The 18,335-nt window shown below is 36.4% G+C and overlaps 1 protein-coding gene across 4 annotated transcripts in view; it reads right to left on the reverse strand.

Annotated features, from left to right (window-relative positions):
• Positions 1 to 946: 946 nt before the first annotated feature.
• Positions 947 to 18,335, reverse strand: part of XRN3 (5'-3' exoribonuclease 3) — a 50,420-nt gene continuing 33,031 nt past the window's right edge. For 2 of the 4 annotated variants that reach the window (XM_010256860.3, XM_088887815.1), the window contains 13 exons: positions 16,261 to 16,590; positions 15,980 to 16,072; positions 15,680 to 15,775; positions 12,476 to 12,546; positions 11,925 to 12,053; positions 11,746 to 11,822; positions 11,620 to 11,660; positions 11,422 to 11,496; positions 11,152 to 11,309; positions 3,943 to 4,059; positions 3,764 to 3,839; positions 1,912 to 1,991; positions 947 to 1,824 (listed from right to left, as the gene is read on the reverse strand). In XM_010256860.3, the coding sequence (XP_010255162.1) occupies positions 1,614 to 1,824; positions 1,912 to 1,991; positions 3,764 to 3,839; positions 3,943 to 4,059; positions 11,152 to 11,309; positions 11,422 to 11,496; positions 11,620 to 11,660; positions 11,746 to 11,822; positions 11,925 to 12,053; positions 12,476 to 12,546; positions 15,680 to 15,775; positions 15,980 to 16,072; positions 16,261 to 16,590 (1,554 nt within the window). In that variant the 3' untranslated portion in view covers positions 947 to 1,613. The remainder of the gene's footprint in view (positions 1,825 to 1,911; positions 1,992 to 3,763; positions 3,840 to 3,942; positions 4,060 to 11,151; positions 11,310 to 11,421; positions 11,497 to 11,619; positions 11,661 to 11,745; positions 11,823 to 11,924; positions 12,054 to 12,475; positions 12,547 to 15,679; positions 15,776 to 15,979; positions 16,073 to 16,260; positions 16,591 to 18,335) is intronic. The other 2 variants (XM_088887814.1, XM_010256861.3) reach the window with 2 other exon arrangements.

The following is an 18,335-nucleotide window of genomic DNA, read 5'->3' on the forward strand; positions in this document are numbered from 1 at the left end:
ACATCGCTACGCCTGCAGGGAATATGGATGACTAGATCTTTACGTGATAACTGGTTCGATAATTAGGGACCGTGATTGCACCCATTATTGCATTCCTGTCCTTTGGGCCCATGTATACGGTTTACCAAACACTACTTGATACCAAAATAACCAATTAGATGGTGATTGGTGAAGGGAATCAATTCCTTCAAATTGCTTACTCAGGAACTATCGATTTGGCAAATTTGGGAATTTAAATCTAATGCAATAAATTCCTCGAAAAATCCAACTCACCATGCACATCAGGAATGATTGAATGAACATGTCGTCACCAGTCGTGTCAGAAATCACTTATTCCTGGAAAATGTCTCCCTATATCCTTGATGAAATTTTGAGAGCCTTCTATGAATTTTGGATCTACAGTAACCAAGTGATTTTCTAGTGTGATTTGGGCAACTGGCACTGGTAGGCGAGATGTTTGGCGAATTTTCTTTCCAAAATCACCTGTTCCTCCCAACTACGGGAAGCTCCAAAAGATCATATTTCACTTTACAAAAAGCATGTATTGGCATAAAAGCAGTTAACCAATCAACTGGAAAGCCAATTATATTCGACTTATGAACGGTCATATTAAAAACTTAGGGTCCGCTTGGCTTGTAGGAATAGGGGTCTGGAATCTGAATCAGAATGGTGCATCCCAAACCCTATTACTCTAATTTATTCAAGGGCTAAATGCAATCTTGGTTGATTCTATTTTTGGCTTCCAAATTACCCAATTCAAGCAGTTCTTTGTAACCCGTCAAAATGATAGAAACCAATTAAGTGGTTTTCTTGAAAAATTCACCCATGGGGAGTGTTGATTGGTCAAGGCTCTTCAGGCATCATGGATTTACCTCTGAATAAACATGTTGAGTGGCATACATTCAAATGACTAGCCCAGAGACTGGTCGCGTTCAATCTATTCGGATGGTTGTAACGCTTTGGGGAATTTATTTCAGCATTCTTTTGGCATGGAATACAACAGAAATAAATTAGGAAAAATACAATATACCTGCAAAAAAAATCCTTGAGAAAACATAAAACATAAAACATAGAGCGCTGCTATTTTACAACAATCCCGCAATCAACTGCAAAATTTCAAACGACGTTAAAGACGGTTGTAGTCAGTGGGAGAGGGTCCGCTTTTCTCTCTATCTAATCTAATGCTGAATATCGATTGCCGAACTTCGAGGATGTCCTCGTCCTCCAGCACTCCTTTGATTTGGTGCAGGGCCCTGACCACCTCTCCATTGATGAAGAGTTGCAGTCGAAGATGTTTGGTGACCCAAGTATCCAGCCCCGGGATGAACATTAGGTCCACCAGTGGGCACCACTACCGCGGTTCTAGGAGCATGCTGTGACCTCCCACCACGTAGTTGACCAGGTGAGTAGTCATCGTCTGGACTCCAACCACCTCCGAACTGTGGATTAGCCGATCTTTCATATGGGTGTTGTGAAGCGGAAGCATAATGCAGTCTGTTTCCATTATCTGTTGGATTTTGAGCAGCAGTGGGATAAGAAAACCCATCAGAATGGTCTTGCCCCATGTGCCATTATCTGTTGGATTTTGAGCAGCAGTGGGATAAGAAAACCCATCAGAACGGTCTTGCCCCATGTGCCATTTTATGACGTTCCTGATAATGATGTCTGCCATTTTGTTTAGTATTCCCTGTAGCACAAGATTGCGGTGGGTTGGAAATATGATCAACCCCATTATGTTCCATCCTCGTCTGTAAGCTGTTAACAATAAGTCGATGTGCGACCTCCCCAAGCTGTCGACCAGAAATGGCTCCACGAGGATTTTGCCTGAAACAAGTGAGCAAGTAATTAATTGTTTTACTTTGTCCTTTTAGAACGAAGGCAGAAAATCAGCGGTATATATTGGCAGAGTACCTTCCATTTTCCCACGGCTTCTTTCCATTATCTTCATGCCATAACACAGGAGCTGGCTTGAGATCCCCTACTGTAACAGTCTGCAAGAGGAGAAGATGCACGTTCAGATGGCACAGTATTTCAAGCAACCAAAGTCGGACCACAGGGCAAATTCCTAGGGAGTGTTAAGTCCTCCCGTGGGGTCTTTCAAAGCTCACCACCAATTGAAAGCACAAAAAAGGTCATGCATATAAAAAGAAAATGATAATCTAACAAACTCATTATTGGATCAGGAATCCAATTCTGGATCCAGTAAAAATATAAAGCCCAATCTTTTGGAATCAACTCTCAACTAATTACATTTGATATTCATGCTTTTATCAGTATATCATCCAGAATTAACCACAAAGGTTTACACACAGACATGTAAAACTTGGGCGTGCTTAAGTTGAGCTTTTGTCAAAATTTTAATAGGCCTGAGCCCAAAATAGTGTAAAATGCTTACTCGGGCCAACCCAAGTTGCACCTATACATATAGGATTGTGTTTAGCATTTATTAGAAGACATTATGTTTAGCTTAGGACAAATACCTTAGAAACAAGAGTAGGACAAACAAAACATATGGTATGTAAATTTAATAATAGATAATAATAGGAGTGCAAATTAGGGTATAGTTAGGATTGGAGACCAAGTGATAACTCAATGTGACCATTTCCCATACCTTCGTTCAATAATCCATAACAAGGGAGATTGGAAATGTCACCTATCTATATAAATAACAACAAGAGGAGTGTTGTAGGCCAAGGATCTCTTACCACAGGCTTCATAGAGTCTCTTCTCCCCTTTCATACATGTGAAATATTAAAAATAAAGAATATACTAAAACTTTTAAATTAGGATTCTTTATTTCCCATCATAAAGCATCATAAAATTTTTACTTACAAACATGTCTCCCCATATGTTTTTCTTCAAACCATGAAACTTTAGGCTAAATTACAAAGTAGCAATTAAGGAAGGGTTCCTGAATTAGCTCCCATCTTTACATCCAATCCCCCAATTAATATCTCTAAATTTACATTAGGAAATAAAATGTCAGAAATTAAATTCTATTCTCCTTTATTTGCCTTTTTTTATAAATCTCCTTTGTTCGTCTTTATTACACACAAATCACCAATTGAATTTGAATCTCTCCACCCAAACATTTCTTACACTTTTTTATTATTAAAATTTTCTAATATTTTTTATCAGTAACTGTAAAACTAGAATTTCCTAATATCTCTCAACCATAACCCCTCCTCCACCCAAGTGTTAATAACAGAAATTTTAAAATATCTTCCGTGGACATAATTAACCAAAATAGCAATTCTTCTTCAAAACATTTGTGTTTTTTTTAAAGGCATCAAAAGCATCTAGTTCTATTATAGAACCACTTGCATCAAATGGTTTATTTATCTTATTTTTTCCCCATGGCCTAACCAACATGGGGTGAATCGATCTTCTTCTACAAAATTCCAGGGACCCTTCCATGGGTTATCAGTTTTTTCTCCTTTTTTATTAATTTAACATAGATTAGGTTCATGGGTTGTTCTGATTAATTGTTTTAATTTCTCCTTCCATGGTTTATCATGTTTTCGCTTTATGTAATAAAATGTCAGGGAAAGCACTGAACGTGAGCCTTTAGTTATCTTTTTTTTTTTTAACTTGCTAATCAATTCATGCCAAGAACTTGTGCACTTCTCAATTCTCATAATATATATAAATTGGGGATTTTCCTAGATTTTGAACATGAAACACTAATGAAACAAAAAGCAAGCAGCAGAAATAGACATTCTTTAAAAGGTAAGTGGTTCACAGGTTCTAACTTCTGTTATACCTTCATTGGGAATATAACCCCAGCTGGCGGCTTAGTAATATGTTTATGTGCATTTGGAAGTCTATATATAGCACATCTGAATTGCAAAAAAGGAAGAGAGAGAGAGAGAGAGAATCAGTAACATGTACTTAAAGTTTCAATTCATCTAAAAGATTATTCCAAGTTCAGAAAACACTTACATGACTTGATTATTCATAATATCTTCCATTCCAGTAACAGGACATCGGAAAACAGGAGGACAAGGATCTCCATTACAAAGCGATATGTACCCATTCATCCCACCACTGCATGTAGTCCTAAAATAAAATCAGAGGATTGCACAAAACAGATTTCTTCAAATGAGAACAGAAAGCACAATGGCACAGAGAACAAAAACTTAAGTAAGAACTAGAGCTAAAGTCACATTAAAAGGATGTTTATCATCTGGATGGTCAGAAGTGGATATCGCTTCATAACCAAAAAAACATAAAAAGTGGATATCGCCATATTAGGCATATTGATCAATTGTTTTAAGGCAAAGAGCAACTGGTAGAATTGGATGACCCAGGATTTGGCCTAAATGGTTCTTATTGGTCATAGACTATATCGTGACAAAACACTTTAATTTTTAGCATAAATTCTTCTCTAACACCTTGTTCATCCATGCCCTTGCTGTGTCTGGTAACATAGATTGTAAGATCCAGATAGACAGTAAAACAGTCAAAACTGGTTAATCTGGGTGATAGAAACAGATGAATTCTTGAACTAGAAAGGTTAATGACACTACCAATGGGGTTAAATACAACCAGATTGGCCAACCCATACCAATTCATCCTCCTTCCAGGTCTTATGTCTGACCAAGTTATCTTTATATTGTATAAATTTATTGAACAGGAGACCATTGCTGGTGAATGATAAAATCTCAGGCTGGCAAACCTGAGAGTCAGAGAGCAGTCATCTTGTGCAAATATTGCCTAAGGTTAGGTCCATATCCAGTCCACCCTCCCAAGACCCCAAATAGCCAGGACCAACATTGAGCAATGACACTTTTTATAAATCAATTAAACAAAGGGCTTTTTAGATTTTTGTGCAAATAGATACAGGGTGCTCTTTTTTGATAAATAATAGATACAGGGTGTTATTGAGCAATGCTGTTTAGAAGTAATATGACTTACCTATTACATTTCATCTTAATCTCCCTTTTACCCCTCCACAATGGCACTTACTCATCCTCATCTCTTCCACTTCTTGAGTTTTCAAAGGGAAGCGAAAGGGGGTTGGTCATTGCTTCCTCCACCTCAAAGATGAATGGTGGACCATCTGGCTTTCCTTGATCTGGAGAAGACCAATACCATGCCACTGAATCCCCATGAACAACACCAGAAGAGGAAGAGGAAGTGGTCCAGAAGCCCAAAAGGAAAATTCCGCTCATGAACCCAAATCAAAAAGACTGAAAAAAAAACAACTCAGTCCGGCATTCCAATGCCTCCAACTTCCTTGACAAGATGCATGCTAGGTTGTTGGGAGGCCATTTCATGATGACAAAAGAGAATCTGTACACTTGCAGTGGAAATAAGGCTATTAAATTATTTCAAAGAACCTCTGCCTGACAAGAAATGGACAAGAAAAATAGATTAGAGAAATGGATCGTGATCTGTAAGACCTGCACCTTTCCGCATTGGTTTTTTTTTTACGTGATTTATAGCAGTGCTTGGTTCCTAAATAGTTCTAACAACTTATCAATTTAGAGATCACTATGTTCTTTCCCATACTCTTCCCCCCATTGATTCTGCCTAGCTAGTTTCCTTGTCTAGCATTTTCCCATCACTTGTTCCCACACATACTTGTGATTGCTCAAATATGTTTTTTGATCTCTTTTGGTGGATCTGAATCTGCTATCGTATAGTATAACCATCCTCAGATTCACCAACTGCTTTTGTTTATTTCCACCTAATGGGGTAGACTGGGTTAGGTTGCCGTACATTTCAAGTTGTTAGGAATGTTAGATAAAAGGCCATTTACAGATCACCAACTATTTCTCTGATATATTTTCTTATCCATTTCTTTCTGCAATATATCAGATCTCCGCACACTGCAATAAGAATGTAAGTTGTGGTTTAGATCAAAGCTCAAGACTTTGCAATCCTCTAACAGCAGCAAGAGTTCAAGGAAGGCAAGGGCTTCCTGTAAATTCTCAGGAAGGCAAGGAAGGCAAAGATTTTGCAATCCTCTAACAACCAAAAGAATAATGATTTGAATGAAATGCTCAAGCAAAGAGTTTTGGAGGAAGAAAATGCTCAGAAAGGCAAGGGCTTCAAATTTATTGTCAAACACTTCCAGGGCAGCATTGGAATCCATTCTGAAAGAAACATAAGTTTGTCCTCTGTTGCAGAAAGTGCAAAGAATCATTTATAAATTATAAGACATCAATATTTTTGTTTCGGGACTATTCAAACAAGAGAGAAAAATGAAGACCTTTAGAGTTCAGATTTTTTATTGACAGTTGGTGTTTGGATTGAAGAAAGAGAGAAAAGGGAGGGAGCAAGAGAAGCGTGATGATTTGATTATTCTCTGGCTTTGAAGTGCTGTGTAGGGTTTTTGAAAGAGTCCTCTTTGTTTCTGGAATAACAGTCAAGTGTATGTTTTGAAAATTTAAACAACAGTAAAGGGCATTTTTGTCCTTTGATTTTTCCTTTCAATCTTAAAAGTTAAATGCTTTAAGAAGGTATATTTAAGTAGTGTAGTGAAATCAAAGGGTACATTTAAGTAATTAACCCTAATAAAAATTGCTACTCACATAAAAGAACCTGAAAAGAATGTAATAGATGCATTGTTTGATATGTCCAAGGCACTAGCAGTACATGGTTTGATATAAAACTTGCAGTGTGCATCCTATATGATTAGAATGGAAAATTAGCTTTATATGTGTGAGAATAAGGGTCATGGTGGCTTGCTACTTAGATGGATAGAAAATGGCCCTTGAGCTAAAACCATTTGATGGAACTTATCATTGGGATTGTTGTAAGTAGACCTGTTCATGGGCCAGGTGGCCCGACAGGCCGGCCCGGCCCCCGGACGGGCTTGAACATGTTTATAGGTCCGCGGGCTTAAACTCGGGCCAAAAAGCCCAGCCCGCAATAAATTCAATCCGGGCTCGGGTTTTGTCAAAATAGCCCGGCATGACCTAAAATTAGACTTAAAATGGGTTATGTGATTATGTCCATTTGAATAAATTTTTTTATTTAAGAATGTAAAACTGTGTTTTAAAACGTAAAAGAAAGGGAAAAAACCATCTTGTAGGCCCATTGTTCATTTAGATAGGAAAAAAAAAACATCTGAATTTTTAATTCTAATTTGAATAGGGAAAATTGTAATATTTTTTATTAGGTCGGGCTTCGGGCTTTTTATCAAGGTCGAGCTCGGGCCCAAGTTATAGGCCCGTTGGTCGGGCCAGGCTCGGGCTCGGGCCTAGCATATTTCCATTAATGATGAGTAAAAGCCCGGCCCGAGCCCGGCCCAGCCCGGCCCATGAACGGGTCTAGTTGTAAGTGAAGTTGCATTACCAGGATCATTTTTTGACAAGTCACACTACCAGGATCATAGCCCTTGTATAAGTGCAAACAAATATTCTAATATATTGATGATTAAAAATGGTCCTAGAGTCCTCAATGTGAAACTCATTTGTACTATATCAATCCCAAGGTTCAAAATATCGCAATGTATCAGGCCGTATCGCACATATGGGCCCATCACGGGCTGTTTTGGGTCTGTATTGGCAGATATGGTTCCGAAACAGTCCAATACAGCCCAATATACTTGATAGTTTCAGGCCCCCTTCTCAATCTATATTTAATACTGAATTCTCCCTCATTAATTTCGAAAATTACTCCTAAATTTAAGTCTAATTTCTCTATCATTAATTAGTTAATTACTTCTAAAACAAATTTAAATTTTAAATTTGAATTTTAGCGCCTAAGTCAATTTCTCTCATTAATTCCGTTCATTAATGATCCTCTCTCTCATTAATTTAGTTTTTTTTTGTAACTTCATTAATTTCGTTTTGTTACTATAAAAACTACAAACTTTAGGTGAGATGGCCAGACTTGAACCTTGGTCACTAGACTTTAACAACCATAAGTTCACCACCAAGCCGCACCCACTTGTTTGTTATGACTTATGAGTATATGCATTTTTTTTTAAGTACTTATTCTCTTTTCTTAGTGGGTGTTTATTAATAAATGCTAGAATTAATTATTAAATTTTATATACTAATAAATATTAAAATAAATTATATTGGTTATTTGAAAATTGATGTATATGCATTCATATTTTAGTTTTTTTTATTTTTCACATTTTAGTTATTCCATCATTCTTCAATGGTTACTAATTGTGTCCCAATATCTCACCCTTCATATAAATAATTAAATTATGGTTTTTTACATTTAAATTACCTTTTTAGAATCATATAAAACTTGTAATTATTGTTAGTAATATATTTTTTTAGGATTTATTTGAATTTCTTAACATATTTATGCATATCTTGATTTTTCATCCGTATCCATGCATATCCAAAGCATATCCCGATACGTCTCTTAAAATTCTTTTTCATACACCTTGCATTTCCGATACTTTGAACTAGGGGTGCTTAGGGGTGGATTTGAGTCGAGCCGAGTCGAATAGTACGAGGCTTAAGCTCGGCTCGCCACTGTTGTACAAGGCTCAAGCTCGGTTCGAACTAGAACATTGAGCTCGAGCTCAACTCAAGTCAAAAACTCATAAGCTCAAGCTTGATTTCAGAAAAAATGTTTTATAAAAATAAAAAATTATATAAAAAATATTTTTTATTTGATATTAAAAAATTAAGAATTATATATATATATATATATATATATATATATATATATATTCGAGCTCGGCTAGTTTATTAATCGAGCCTATAAATTGGGGTCAAGATTGGTTAAGACCAAGTCGAGCCGAGCATTTCACGAGCCAAGCTTGAGCAGCTCGTGAATAGCTCGGCTCGTGGCCACCCCTAGGGGTGCTCACAGTTCAGCTAACCAAACCGTGGGCATATTTTTGAAACTGAACCAGGGTTACCGATTATTGGAAAACCGGTAACCGGAACCGAACCGAAGCTGATCAGTTAACCGGTTGACCGGTTTGGTTAAACATCGGTTCGATTTGTCCATTCATCAGTTTTTTTATTATTTGCAATATATATTATAAAAAAAATATATAAAAATATAATAAAACACTAGAAATATATATAAAATATTATATTTTAAATAATAAATAATATATTATATATTATAAATATATATTTATATATAATGCATATTTATTAATTTATAATGTATAGAAAATATAAAATATATATAATATACATAAAATATATATAAATAAATGTATATCGGTCGGTTCAGTTAATCGTCGATTTTCTATTTTGGTTAACCGAAACTGAACCAGTACCTTTGTTTGTTTTTTAAATACCAAACCAACTAGTTTGGTTAACTGAATTTTCGGTTCGGTTTCGGTCGGTTTGGTTTTCTTGCTCACCCCTACTTTGGACCTTGATTAAACCCCTTGTTCAAATGTTCCAATCACACCCTTTCATCCTCCATAGGACGGCATTCACTGTCCACCTAAGGAGATTTTTTTTTTTTTTTGATAGATAAAAATTCAATTGATTTCATTAGAAGCAAATGATAAATAGTCTATTACAAGCATCTCAATATGAAGCGCGAGGTGCAGCCTCACTCATTAATACAGCCTCACCTAAGGAGAATATCACCATGGCCCATAAACAAAAGTAAGCCTTACCTTCCCTACAAACCTATAATTATTAGGTGCTTCAAGCTTCATAAGATAAAATATATTTTGGAAAAAATGAAACTAGTGGAGCTATAATAGTTTTTGATTGTTCCAATAAAAAAAATAATAGTTTTTTTATTGAAGTTGATTTAGAAAGTGGAGAAGATGAGCAAGAAGTACTATTGGTTGAAACTCATGGTAAAAAGTTCAGTGTATCTGGAAATAGAGAGGTTAAGGGGTTGAGTTTGCTCTTGGAATGTGAAGGGGTTGAGAGAACATAGGAGAGTGGTAAGATGGTCAGAATGTAACAAAGTAGAGGTGCTATTGCTTCAAGAAACTTGAAGATTTGAATGGCATGTTGTGTGGAAACTTGTGGGGTGGAAATAATTTTGAGTGGCATGGTTGAATCAAAAGGTCTGGCTGGGGGTATATTAACAATTTGGGATGCCTTAGGTTGGACATTTAAGGAGAATGTTCTGTCATTGGCATTGATGTGTCTTAAACCAGATCCAAAAGTGGTAACTAGAAGTGTCTATGGGCCGATTGGGAAGGAAACAGGGAAAAATTGTGGAACAGGAAGAGGGGTGGTGCGGTGGGGGAGGAGCCTTGGTTGGTGGGGGAGATGTGTGTAGAAGGTTGAGTGAATTAAAGGGTGGTAGGAATAAAAGGGTGCCAGGGGCTCCATTGTTGGCCCTCTTTGTGCAGCTTTTGGGCAGCACTCTCTCCTGCCTATTATATATTAATACAATTCTGTTTTAACCTTTCAAAAAAATAGCAATAATAATAAGCTGGCGGCAAATAACAAACTCATCCTTGCCAGAATCCTTAAAAAAGCTAGCATATGGCCTCTCCACCACCAAATTAAATTTTGAAGGATGCAGTCTGGACAATCCTGGTTTAATGGAGAATAAGGGGTGTATTTAGAAATTACGAAGGTGCAATCTTGACAATCTATTATTAAGGTAACTCAATCAAGACAGAAATGATGGCACTAGTGCAGGGGTTGAAGCTTGGGAAAACATTAAATTATAATAACTTGCTAATGTAAGGTGATTCTCACACAATCATTAGGTGGATGAAGAACAACAATTAAGTGCCCATGGTGCCATAGAGATGCCATATGAGAAGTAACTGGGTCAGCAAAGGAAATGAGAGCCACATTCAACTGGATAAGTAGAATAATCAATGGAAATAGCAGAAGCATTGGCAAGACTAGAGGCCAACAGGAATGTTTATTTTGGGGGACCACAAAAAGTGAACAGGAAAATGCAGTATCTTAACTAAAAGGAGTGTATTATAGGGAGGGGAGTTTAGCTCCTCTTTTTAGCTGAGGGGTGCTTGGGAACAACCTTATTTCTACATATCTTACATTTTTTTCCACAAATCAATAAAATTCGCAAGTTATCTATCAAAAGAAATAGTTTTACTAAGAACTTAAAAATTTTGAGGAAAGCTCTAAAATAAAGAAGGGTTCCCCTCTCTAAAACTGAATATTAAAGAAAATGAGTTAACTAAAGGGTGCTCAGATACCCCAAGCTAGCATTAAGAAATATGCTTTAAAGTTGCCAATATGTTACCAATAGCCGAAACTTGCTAACCTGGATTTGGGATAAACTTTTTCTTTAACTTCTATTTGTTCTTTGTCTGGCAATTGTCTACAGCGATCACTAAGGGAAAATATATATGGAGAGAGAGGATGTGATGAAGTCACAAAAAGCATGTCACACATCACACTGTTTCTCCGCACTTCTTCTTCCTACAGCAGAAATGTGTACAAATACTGAGCTCTTTAAAACCAAATATGACTTCTATATAATAATCTATAATCTTAGTTTATTTAAAATAGTTGCTTGGCTAAACTACCATACCGTCAAAGTATATTCATATTTTTCAATCTCAGCAAGAAGGCGGTCTTCATCAATAAAAGGTAATTTGGCAATACCCTTCAAAATAAAAAGAATATTCATTAACGAAGAATTCAACTAGGAAAAACTTGTTACTCTAGACCTCCATATCTGTATAACAAATTAACAAATGTTACTATACAGAGAAAAAGAAAATCCAACCTGCCAAGAATATCGCTTTCCATTCATGTCCACTTCAAAATCTGACCAACATAATCAAGGGGGGAAATCATAATATGCATGCAATACTCTAATTTAAATAGATGATGACACAAGAACAAAGCATACCAGTTGGATAAAAGTCAATAATAGGTGAGTTTAGGTCAGTCATCAATTTTCTATAATGCTCAGGAAGTGCATGGGAACTACAAATAGATCAACCAATCAGAAAGTCCTCACAAGAAAAAAGATCATTTGAAGTTAAATATAAACTAGAAAAAGAAAAAAAGGAATGGCAATTATTCAACCTTGCAGCTGGAAAAACCCCCATCAGTTGATTGAATGGCTTAAAAGGGGCACCTAGTGTAAAGCTTATCTGCAATTGATCGAGATCCCTGAGATCAGAAGCAAAAGGTGCATAATGATACGGATAAAACCTGGAAAAAACCAAAGAATTTCCAAAAATAAATAGTTGGCAACTGATCAAGATCCTTCAGATCAGAAACAAAAGGTGCATAATGATAAGAATAAAACTTGGAAAAAAATCAAAGAATTTCCAACAAATGCAAAAGATGGAATATTCAGAAGAATCCAAGTATTCAAAAAGATAAGACCGCTAAATCCAAGCAGGCCTTATTTACCCATATTATTTTCCTTACTTGGTGATTGGAAGCAAATTTTTGTGATGGATAAGCTTCATATTGTATGAAGGAAAAACAAGTTCCATATGCATTTGAACATATGTAGGATATGTATCCAAATTTGTACTCTAACCCATCCATTTGGTTGTATCTAGCAATCAGGCACAATACATTCTAGTTCACAAATGACTTAACATAAAAAAACAAGAGAACCTTACCACTGCCAAGAGTAAACACCTTCATAATAATAGTGCATAACCCAGCATAGGCCCTCCGTATATCTTAGAACCTAACAACAAATAAAAAAATGAAATCTCTACTAATTAATGTTAATCTAAAGAAGCAAGCATATAATACATAATTGGAAAAAATCATAAAAAATAGGGTGAGAATTTCTTAAAATGGCATTCACAACAGAATATCTGAAAAAATAGAAAATCCATAAATATGCTTACACGAGAATGAATATGGGTGTATATGCTCTGCATAATGTACACTTGGTGAACTACGTGCTTGTAGATTTGGCTGTAGGCACATTTGTGAAGGACTACACTCCTTGCTATTGTGGATGCCCATGACTCGATTCTGGGCTTCATGCATGAGAAACACCAGGCTGACCTGTTTAAGGAGCTAACTTCAGGCCTCAGAGGCGATAGACTTAGTCCAGAGGACAAGATCCACTGTGAAACACTATTCCATGGATTATGTTGGCACTCAACATGGGCCTATAGAGACTGAGGTGATCTGTAAAAAGGGGAAAAACCTATAAATGACCACCATTGAAGAGAGAGCAGTCAACCCATTTTTAAGATAACCTGAGAACCAAACAACATCTACCTCTCTCAGTCCAACTCTTCCAGTGGCATCCCATCATCCTCTGAACCATTCCCACTTTGTGTCATCCTTGATCCCTATCGTCATTATTCCAGAAACCAGACTGGTAATGTCAGGTAACTGTTTTAGGCCAGCCTGGTATGCTCTCTTTATCCCAGAAGTCTTACCATCATGCATTACAGTAATTAACAAATATAAGAAAAAAAAAGGATAAATGCAGTATACTCCCCACAGCATTTTTTTTCCCGATTGGAAACTTTAAAATCTTGTTGCTTGTCAGAACAGAGTAAAAAAGAAAATATATAAAGTGACATTATACATTATTTTACAGTCAGAATTATGGAGCTGAACAATTGCTGCTTCCCCCCACACCCCCCCCCAAAAAAAAAAAAAAAATCACATGAGGTAACCGAATGATCCTTTCTTTCCTCACACTAGCTCCTGTCTACTAACACCTTCACGAGAAAGGTAGCCTGCATGAGAATTAGCTGACTGGGGGATCCATGTTGCTTCAGCTTGTAATGACTAAGCCCGAATGTGGCCTGTCCTATTTGATGCCTAAGATTTCAGTCTCTCCATTTAACTCCCACCACAGCAGGATAAGATTTTATTAATGATAAAATGAAAGAACAAAACCAATACAAAACAGCACAAGGCTGAGTACAACAGGAGAGAAAAAAGAGGCTTTACATTGATCTGATAGATCAGCCCCTAGCTCTGGAGCCCCTGATCCCCCAACCCCTTCTCTGGCCAGAGAAAATCAGCTAATGCATTAGCAAATATAGGAACCCACATGAACAAGCAGTCCAAGTGGGATGCTAATACCTAAACTTTTCTAAGAGAGAACCTAAGGGGCCAGCACCTACTTTTGTCTGATGACAACTGACAACCAAACTAAGGGGCAGAGGACTAAGATGAACAATCAGTGTAAATTTTGTATCCTACACCTTCTCCAGCCATGTCCTTGCCACAACCAAGTAACATGGATCCACCAAATCTCCTTTGAATTCTCTTTTGTTAAGACCCATTGAGTAATCCCAATTGCAATGAAATCAATACTGGAACTAACCTTTTGTCCTTTTACTTCTAAGATTCAATTATTTCTTTCATTTCAAACACTCCACAAAGAAGCTGATCTTGTTCCACAAGATCTTCCCTCTTTTAGTACTCAGAGAGAGGAAAGCAAACATGAAAAGGCACCAATAAGGCTCCAGAAAGAGGGAAGAAATGGTTACAATAGCTGATATGTAGGAGTAAGACAGAAGTAGGTGGTTAATATTCTATCCAGAGGGTAGAATTATATCTTTGTATTCAGGTCCTGTAGGGTCTGGGAGACTCTACAAGGCCTGAACTGCTTGCTGCTGTACAAGGAATCCAGCTTGCAATTCAGCTAGGAATAGAACATTTGCTTATTGAAGGGGACTCCCAGGTGGTTGTGGGATCAGGGATGGTTGCTGAATCCGGACTCTGATCTGGGGCCATAGAGATCTCCTTAAAAAGGTTAAGTGGCTAACAAGGAATATGACAATTAGAGTCCAGTGGGTAGGCAGATCAGCTAACTCGATGGCTGACTCACTTGCTAAACAGGGGGTTTCTCGGGCTTCTTTATTTTGTGTTACCCTGTAATTTTTATTTGAACTTATAATTCTTTGACCAATCTTAAAGGAAAGGTCGCATCTCATGCCTTTCCCTGGGTTGCCTGTAACTCTTATCTGCTGGATTAATAAAATTTTACTCATTTATCAAAAGCAAAAATATTATATCCACAAGTACAGGTTGTACAATGACTTGATCTTGGGTAGAGAGGAGCCATCCTTGGGGGAGAAAAGGAAGAGGTGACCTGGGAGGCATATAAAGGAATTAAAAAAAAAAAGGAATCAAGAAAACAACAAGAAAAATAACCCAAAGGCTCCAAGATGATATCCAAGGCTCACCTTAACCATTATTAGAAATTGTATCATTTAGCAGTAATGAATACTTTTATTAATGATCAAGTAAAACTTTTTGATGGCTATAGTCATGGACATCCAGGGAGATAAGTTGCGGGAGATCATAGATAACATTGGAGAGATCTTAAATTGTACACAGGCCTCATTGACACCAGAAATTCTGAATGAATTGCTCTCGTTTAGAGGGATTGCAATTAGCCAAACCTATGCGATACTATCTTAAGGTGATTTTCGGATCCTATTTCTTCTTGAGAGATTCAAAGATCATTTATGGATGGATGGGGGAACATGAATGAATGCAATAAGAGAGGCTAGATTTTGGCAGGCAACTGTGAAATTAACTAGACCATTTACACCAAACCCTGTGTACAAAGAGAACCCGAACAAGAAAACAAAAGTACAGAAGCAAAAAATCTTATAATAATATGTACTGAAAAGGTATTCATAAAAAAAAATATATATGTAATGAAAAGATATTCAGAATAAAGATATTTTATTGTTAAAATTTTTTATACACTCTATAATCATAGCATACACATTAACAAGGCCATTTTCAAAAAGAATGTAAAATATTAGACTAGACTACAATAACCTAATGTAAAGTGATATTAGCATTCCATTTCAGTTCATTTAACTTACAACATCTTTTCGTGTTCTTTCAAGTTCATCGGAAGATTTTGCAGAAAACTTTTCTTCATAATACCGTTCTTTCCACCCTGGCTCGCCCAATTTTACCTGATAAGAGGGGATGCCAGACCACAACTTAGAATTAAACAATCAAAACAAATCAGAGATAAATCCAAACAAAACCAGATTTTTAGCAAACAAGGCTGGTAGTGTGAACTTTAAAAATGAACCACCTTGATATAGAACTATAGATATAAATTGCACATTAAATAAATACAAACAATAAAAGAAACTGCATCTGCAAATTCAAACCTTGTCCTCTGGATTTTCTTTGTTAAAGAGGTCCGACTTCTCACGGAGTAACTCCTTTAGCTTCATCTTCAATGCCTCTTTGTTTTCATGTATCTAAATTTGATAATAACCAAATAAATGTCATTGAGAAAAAAAAATAATACTTCAGTTGTCAATTACTAAATTATAAAGCACTAAAAGAAATATTGCTCCCTTCCAGTAGTTGTATCAAACTAGTGATTGGCTTATAGAAAAATATTGCTTTGGAATGAGAATTACATTAAATTCTTCCTAATACATACTTCTATCTCAAGACTGTTTTCAGCTTCAACAATGGCAGCACCAATGGTGGATCCTGAAGACAATCGTGGAACTTTTTGCCTTCTTCTAATGTCAAGGACTGACAGACCCACGGTAGCTTGACCAAGCTGATTTTGTTTTCTAATAGATACTGAACTTTCTGAATTGTAACTAAATCCTGATTGTTGAAATGGTGATGGTGATGGAGCAGAAGCAAGACGAGAGCCATGAAAGTGAGCAACTGGAACCAAAGAATCAGGTTTGACTTGAGGTTCTGCATCATCTCCTCTTTTCATTTGCATTTTTTCACACTTTATTCGTTCTGCCTGGCGCTGAAAAACAATATGCAGCAAAACTTGACTATTAGGGTTTCCGCCACTTCAAATCAAGAAGTAGGACTTGGTAATTAGTGAAATATAGCACCTATCAAATTCAGAACCAGACATCTAAAGACCAATATCTCTCTAGAGACAAACAAATTGTTTCAAAAAATTACCATATAATAGATTATACAGTAGGATCAAGCACCAAGGATAGCAAGTACAAGATTCGAGTAAAGCTATACCCAGCTTAGACCTTGGGTAATCACATGATGCCAACTCGGGAATCAGATAGATCAACCTAGCTGTATGAATTTTTGAATACATCAAATTAAAAAAAATAAATAAATAAAAATTTGGAAGTTACCTAACCACCTGTAAAAGGCAGTTAAGTTCCAAGATTTTAGTTGAAAAAGATTGTGAACACTCTAAGCAAACTAAACAAGTCCATACAAGACATTTTGATTTTAAGAATCAGGAAATTTGAGTTCCTCATGACATGTCTCCAGGTTTTGACCTCAGCAAGTACCAAAATTGACCAACCTAGTTTTTGAACAAGCCAAACTACTTTGAATTGGGAAATGTAAACAAATCCTTAAAATACTATGCTATAAGGATATCATACAACATTTCTTCACAAAACAATATATCACTCACTCACATTTAACATGCATATCAGAATACTCGGCAATACAGCACATAATGACATAACATGATTTTTTTATGGCAAGTCACAAATACAACAGTGAATTAGATTTTAATTGCAGAAATAGAAATCTCCTTAGTCCTTACCATACAAATAGGCAGATAGCAAGTTGCAAATAGAAACAGCCAAAAGCTAACCATATTGACTATTATATTATAGAAATAATTCTTTACTAATCACCCCTGGTCCAGGTGTTAACCAGAAAAGGTTCTCTCTTGTAACCCCTGTTTTAGCCAGAGAATATGTTCAACAGCTGGCAGTTCTTGGAACCTACCTGAATGAGCAGTTCAGGCTATTGGCTAATGTTGTTGTTCTCTAAGTATAACCTACCTATTCCTTTGACCTTAACCAGAGAATATAGTTATCAAGATGTGCCTAAGCATCACCTAGGCAGCAAGGGACCCTTGGTAGGGTACCTCACCTAAACACCATGCCTCTGTAAAAAAGGAGTCTGCCTAGGTGACTAGGTGCTTTGCTAGGTGGTGATGTTCCTTCTATGTAACAAAAATCACAAGGCAGGCATTTTATTGAAATGCTACGGGTATATTATTATCATTATTATTATTATTATTTATTATTTTGATAATAAATAATAAATTCTATCATAAATTATTTTGACTATGGCTATACTATTATTTTGATAATCATACATTATTATTTATGTACTTTTAAGGGTTTTACCTTTAAAACATAGAAGATCCAGAGGTTAGAAGATAAAAAGAAAGAAGGGGCTGAGTATGTAAAAAAATTCGGCTGTAAAATTCAGGAGTCAAATGCTTGAAAGTGTATCTAAAAAAAAAATGAGGATGGCAAGGCTAGGAAAGGAAATTGAGTGAAGTGGAAAGACTAAAAAGAGATGTAGAAGGGGATAAGGAACCTAGTGGAAGAAAGGGGGAGTAAGAGGGAATAAGTAGGAAAAGCCGGGAAAGGGGTCAAATTTGTGTCAGCAGGAATGAAAATTGTAAGCTGGAATGTAAGAGGCTTAGGGAGGGCAAGGAAAAGGTCCATAATCAAGGAGGTACTTAAGAAGGAGAAGCCGGATGTGGTTTTA

This window comes from Nelumbo nucifera, chromosome 5, assembly GCF_055504915.1.
Source record: "Nelumbo nucifera cultivar China Antique chromosome 5, China Antique-T2T, whole genome shotgun sequence".
NCBI lineage: Eukaryota > Viridiplantae > Streptophyta > Magnoliopsida > Proteales > Nelumbonaceae > Nelumbo > Nelumbo nucifera.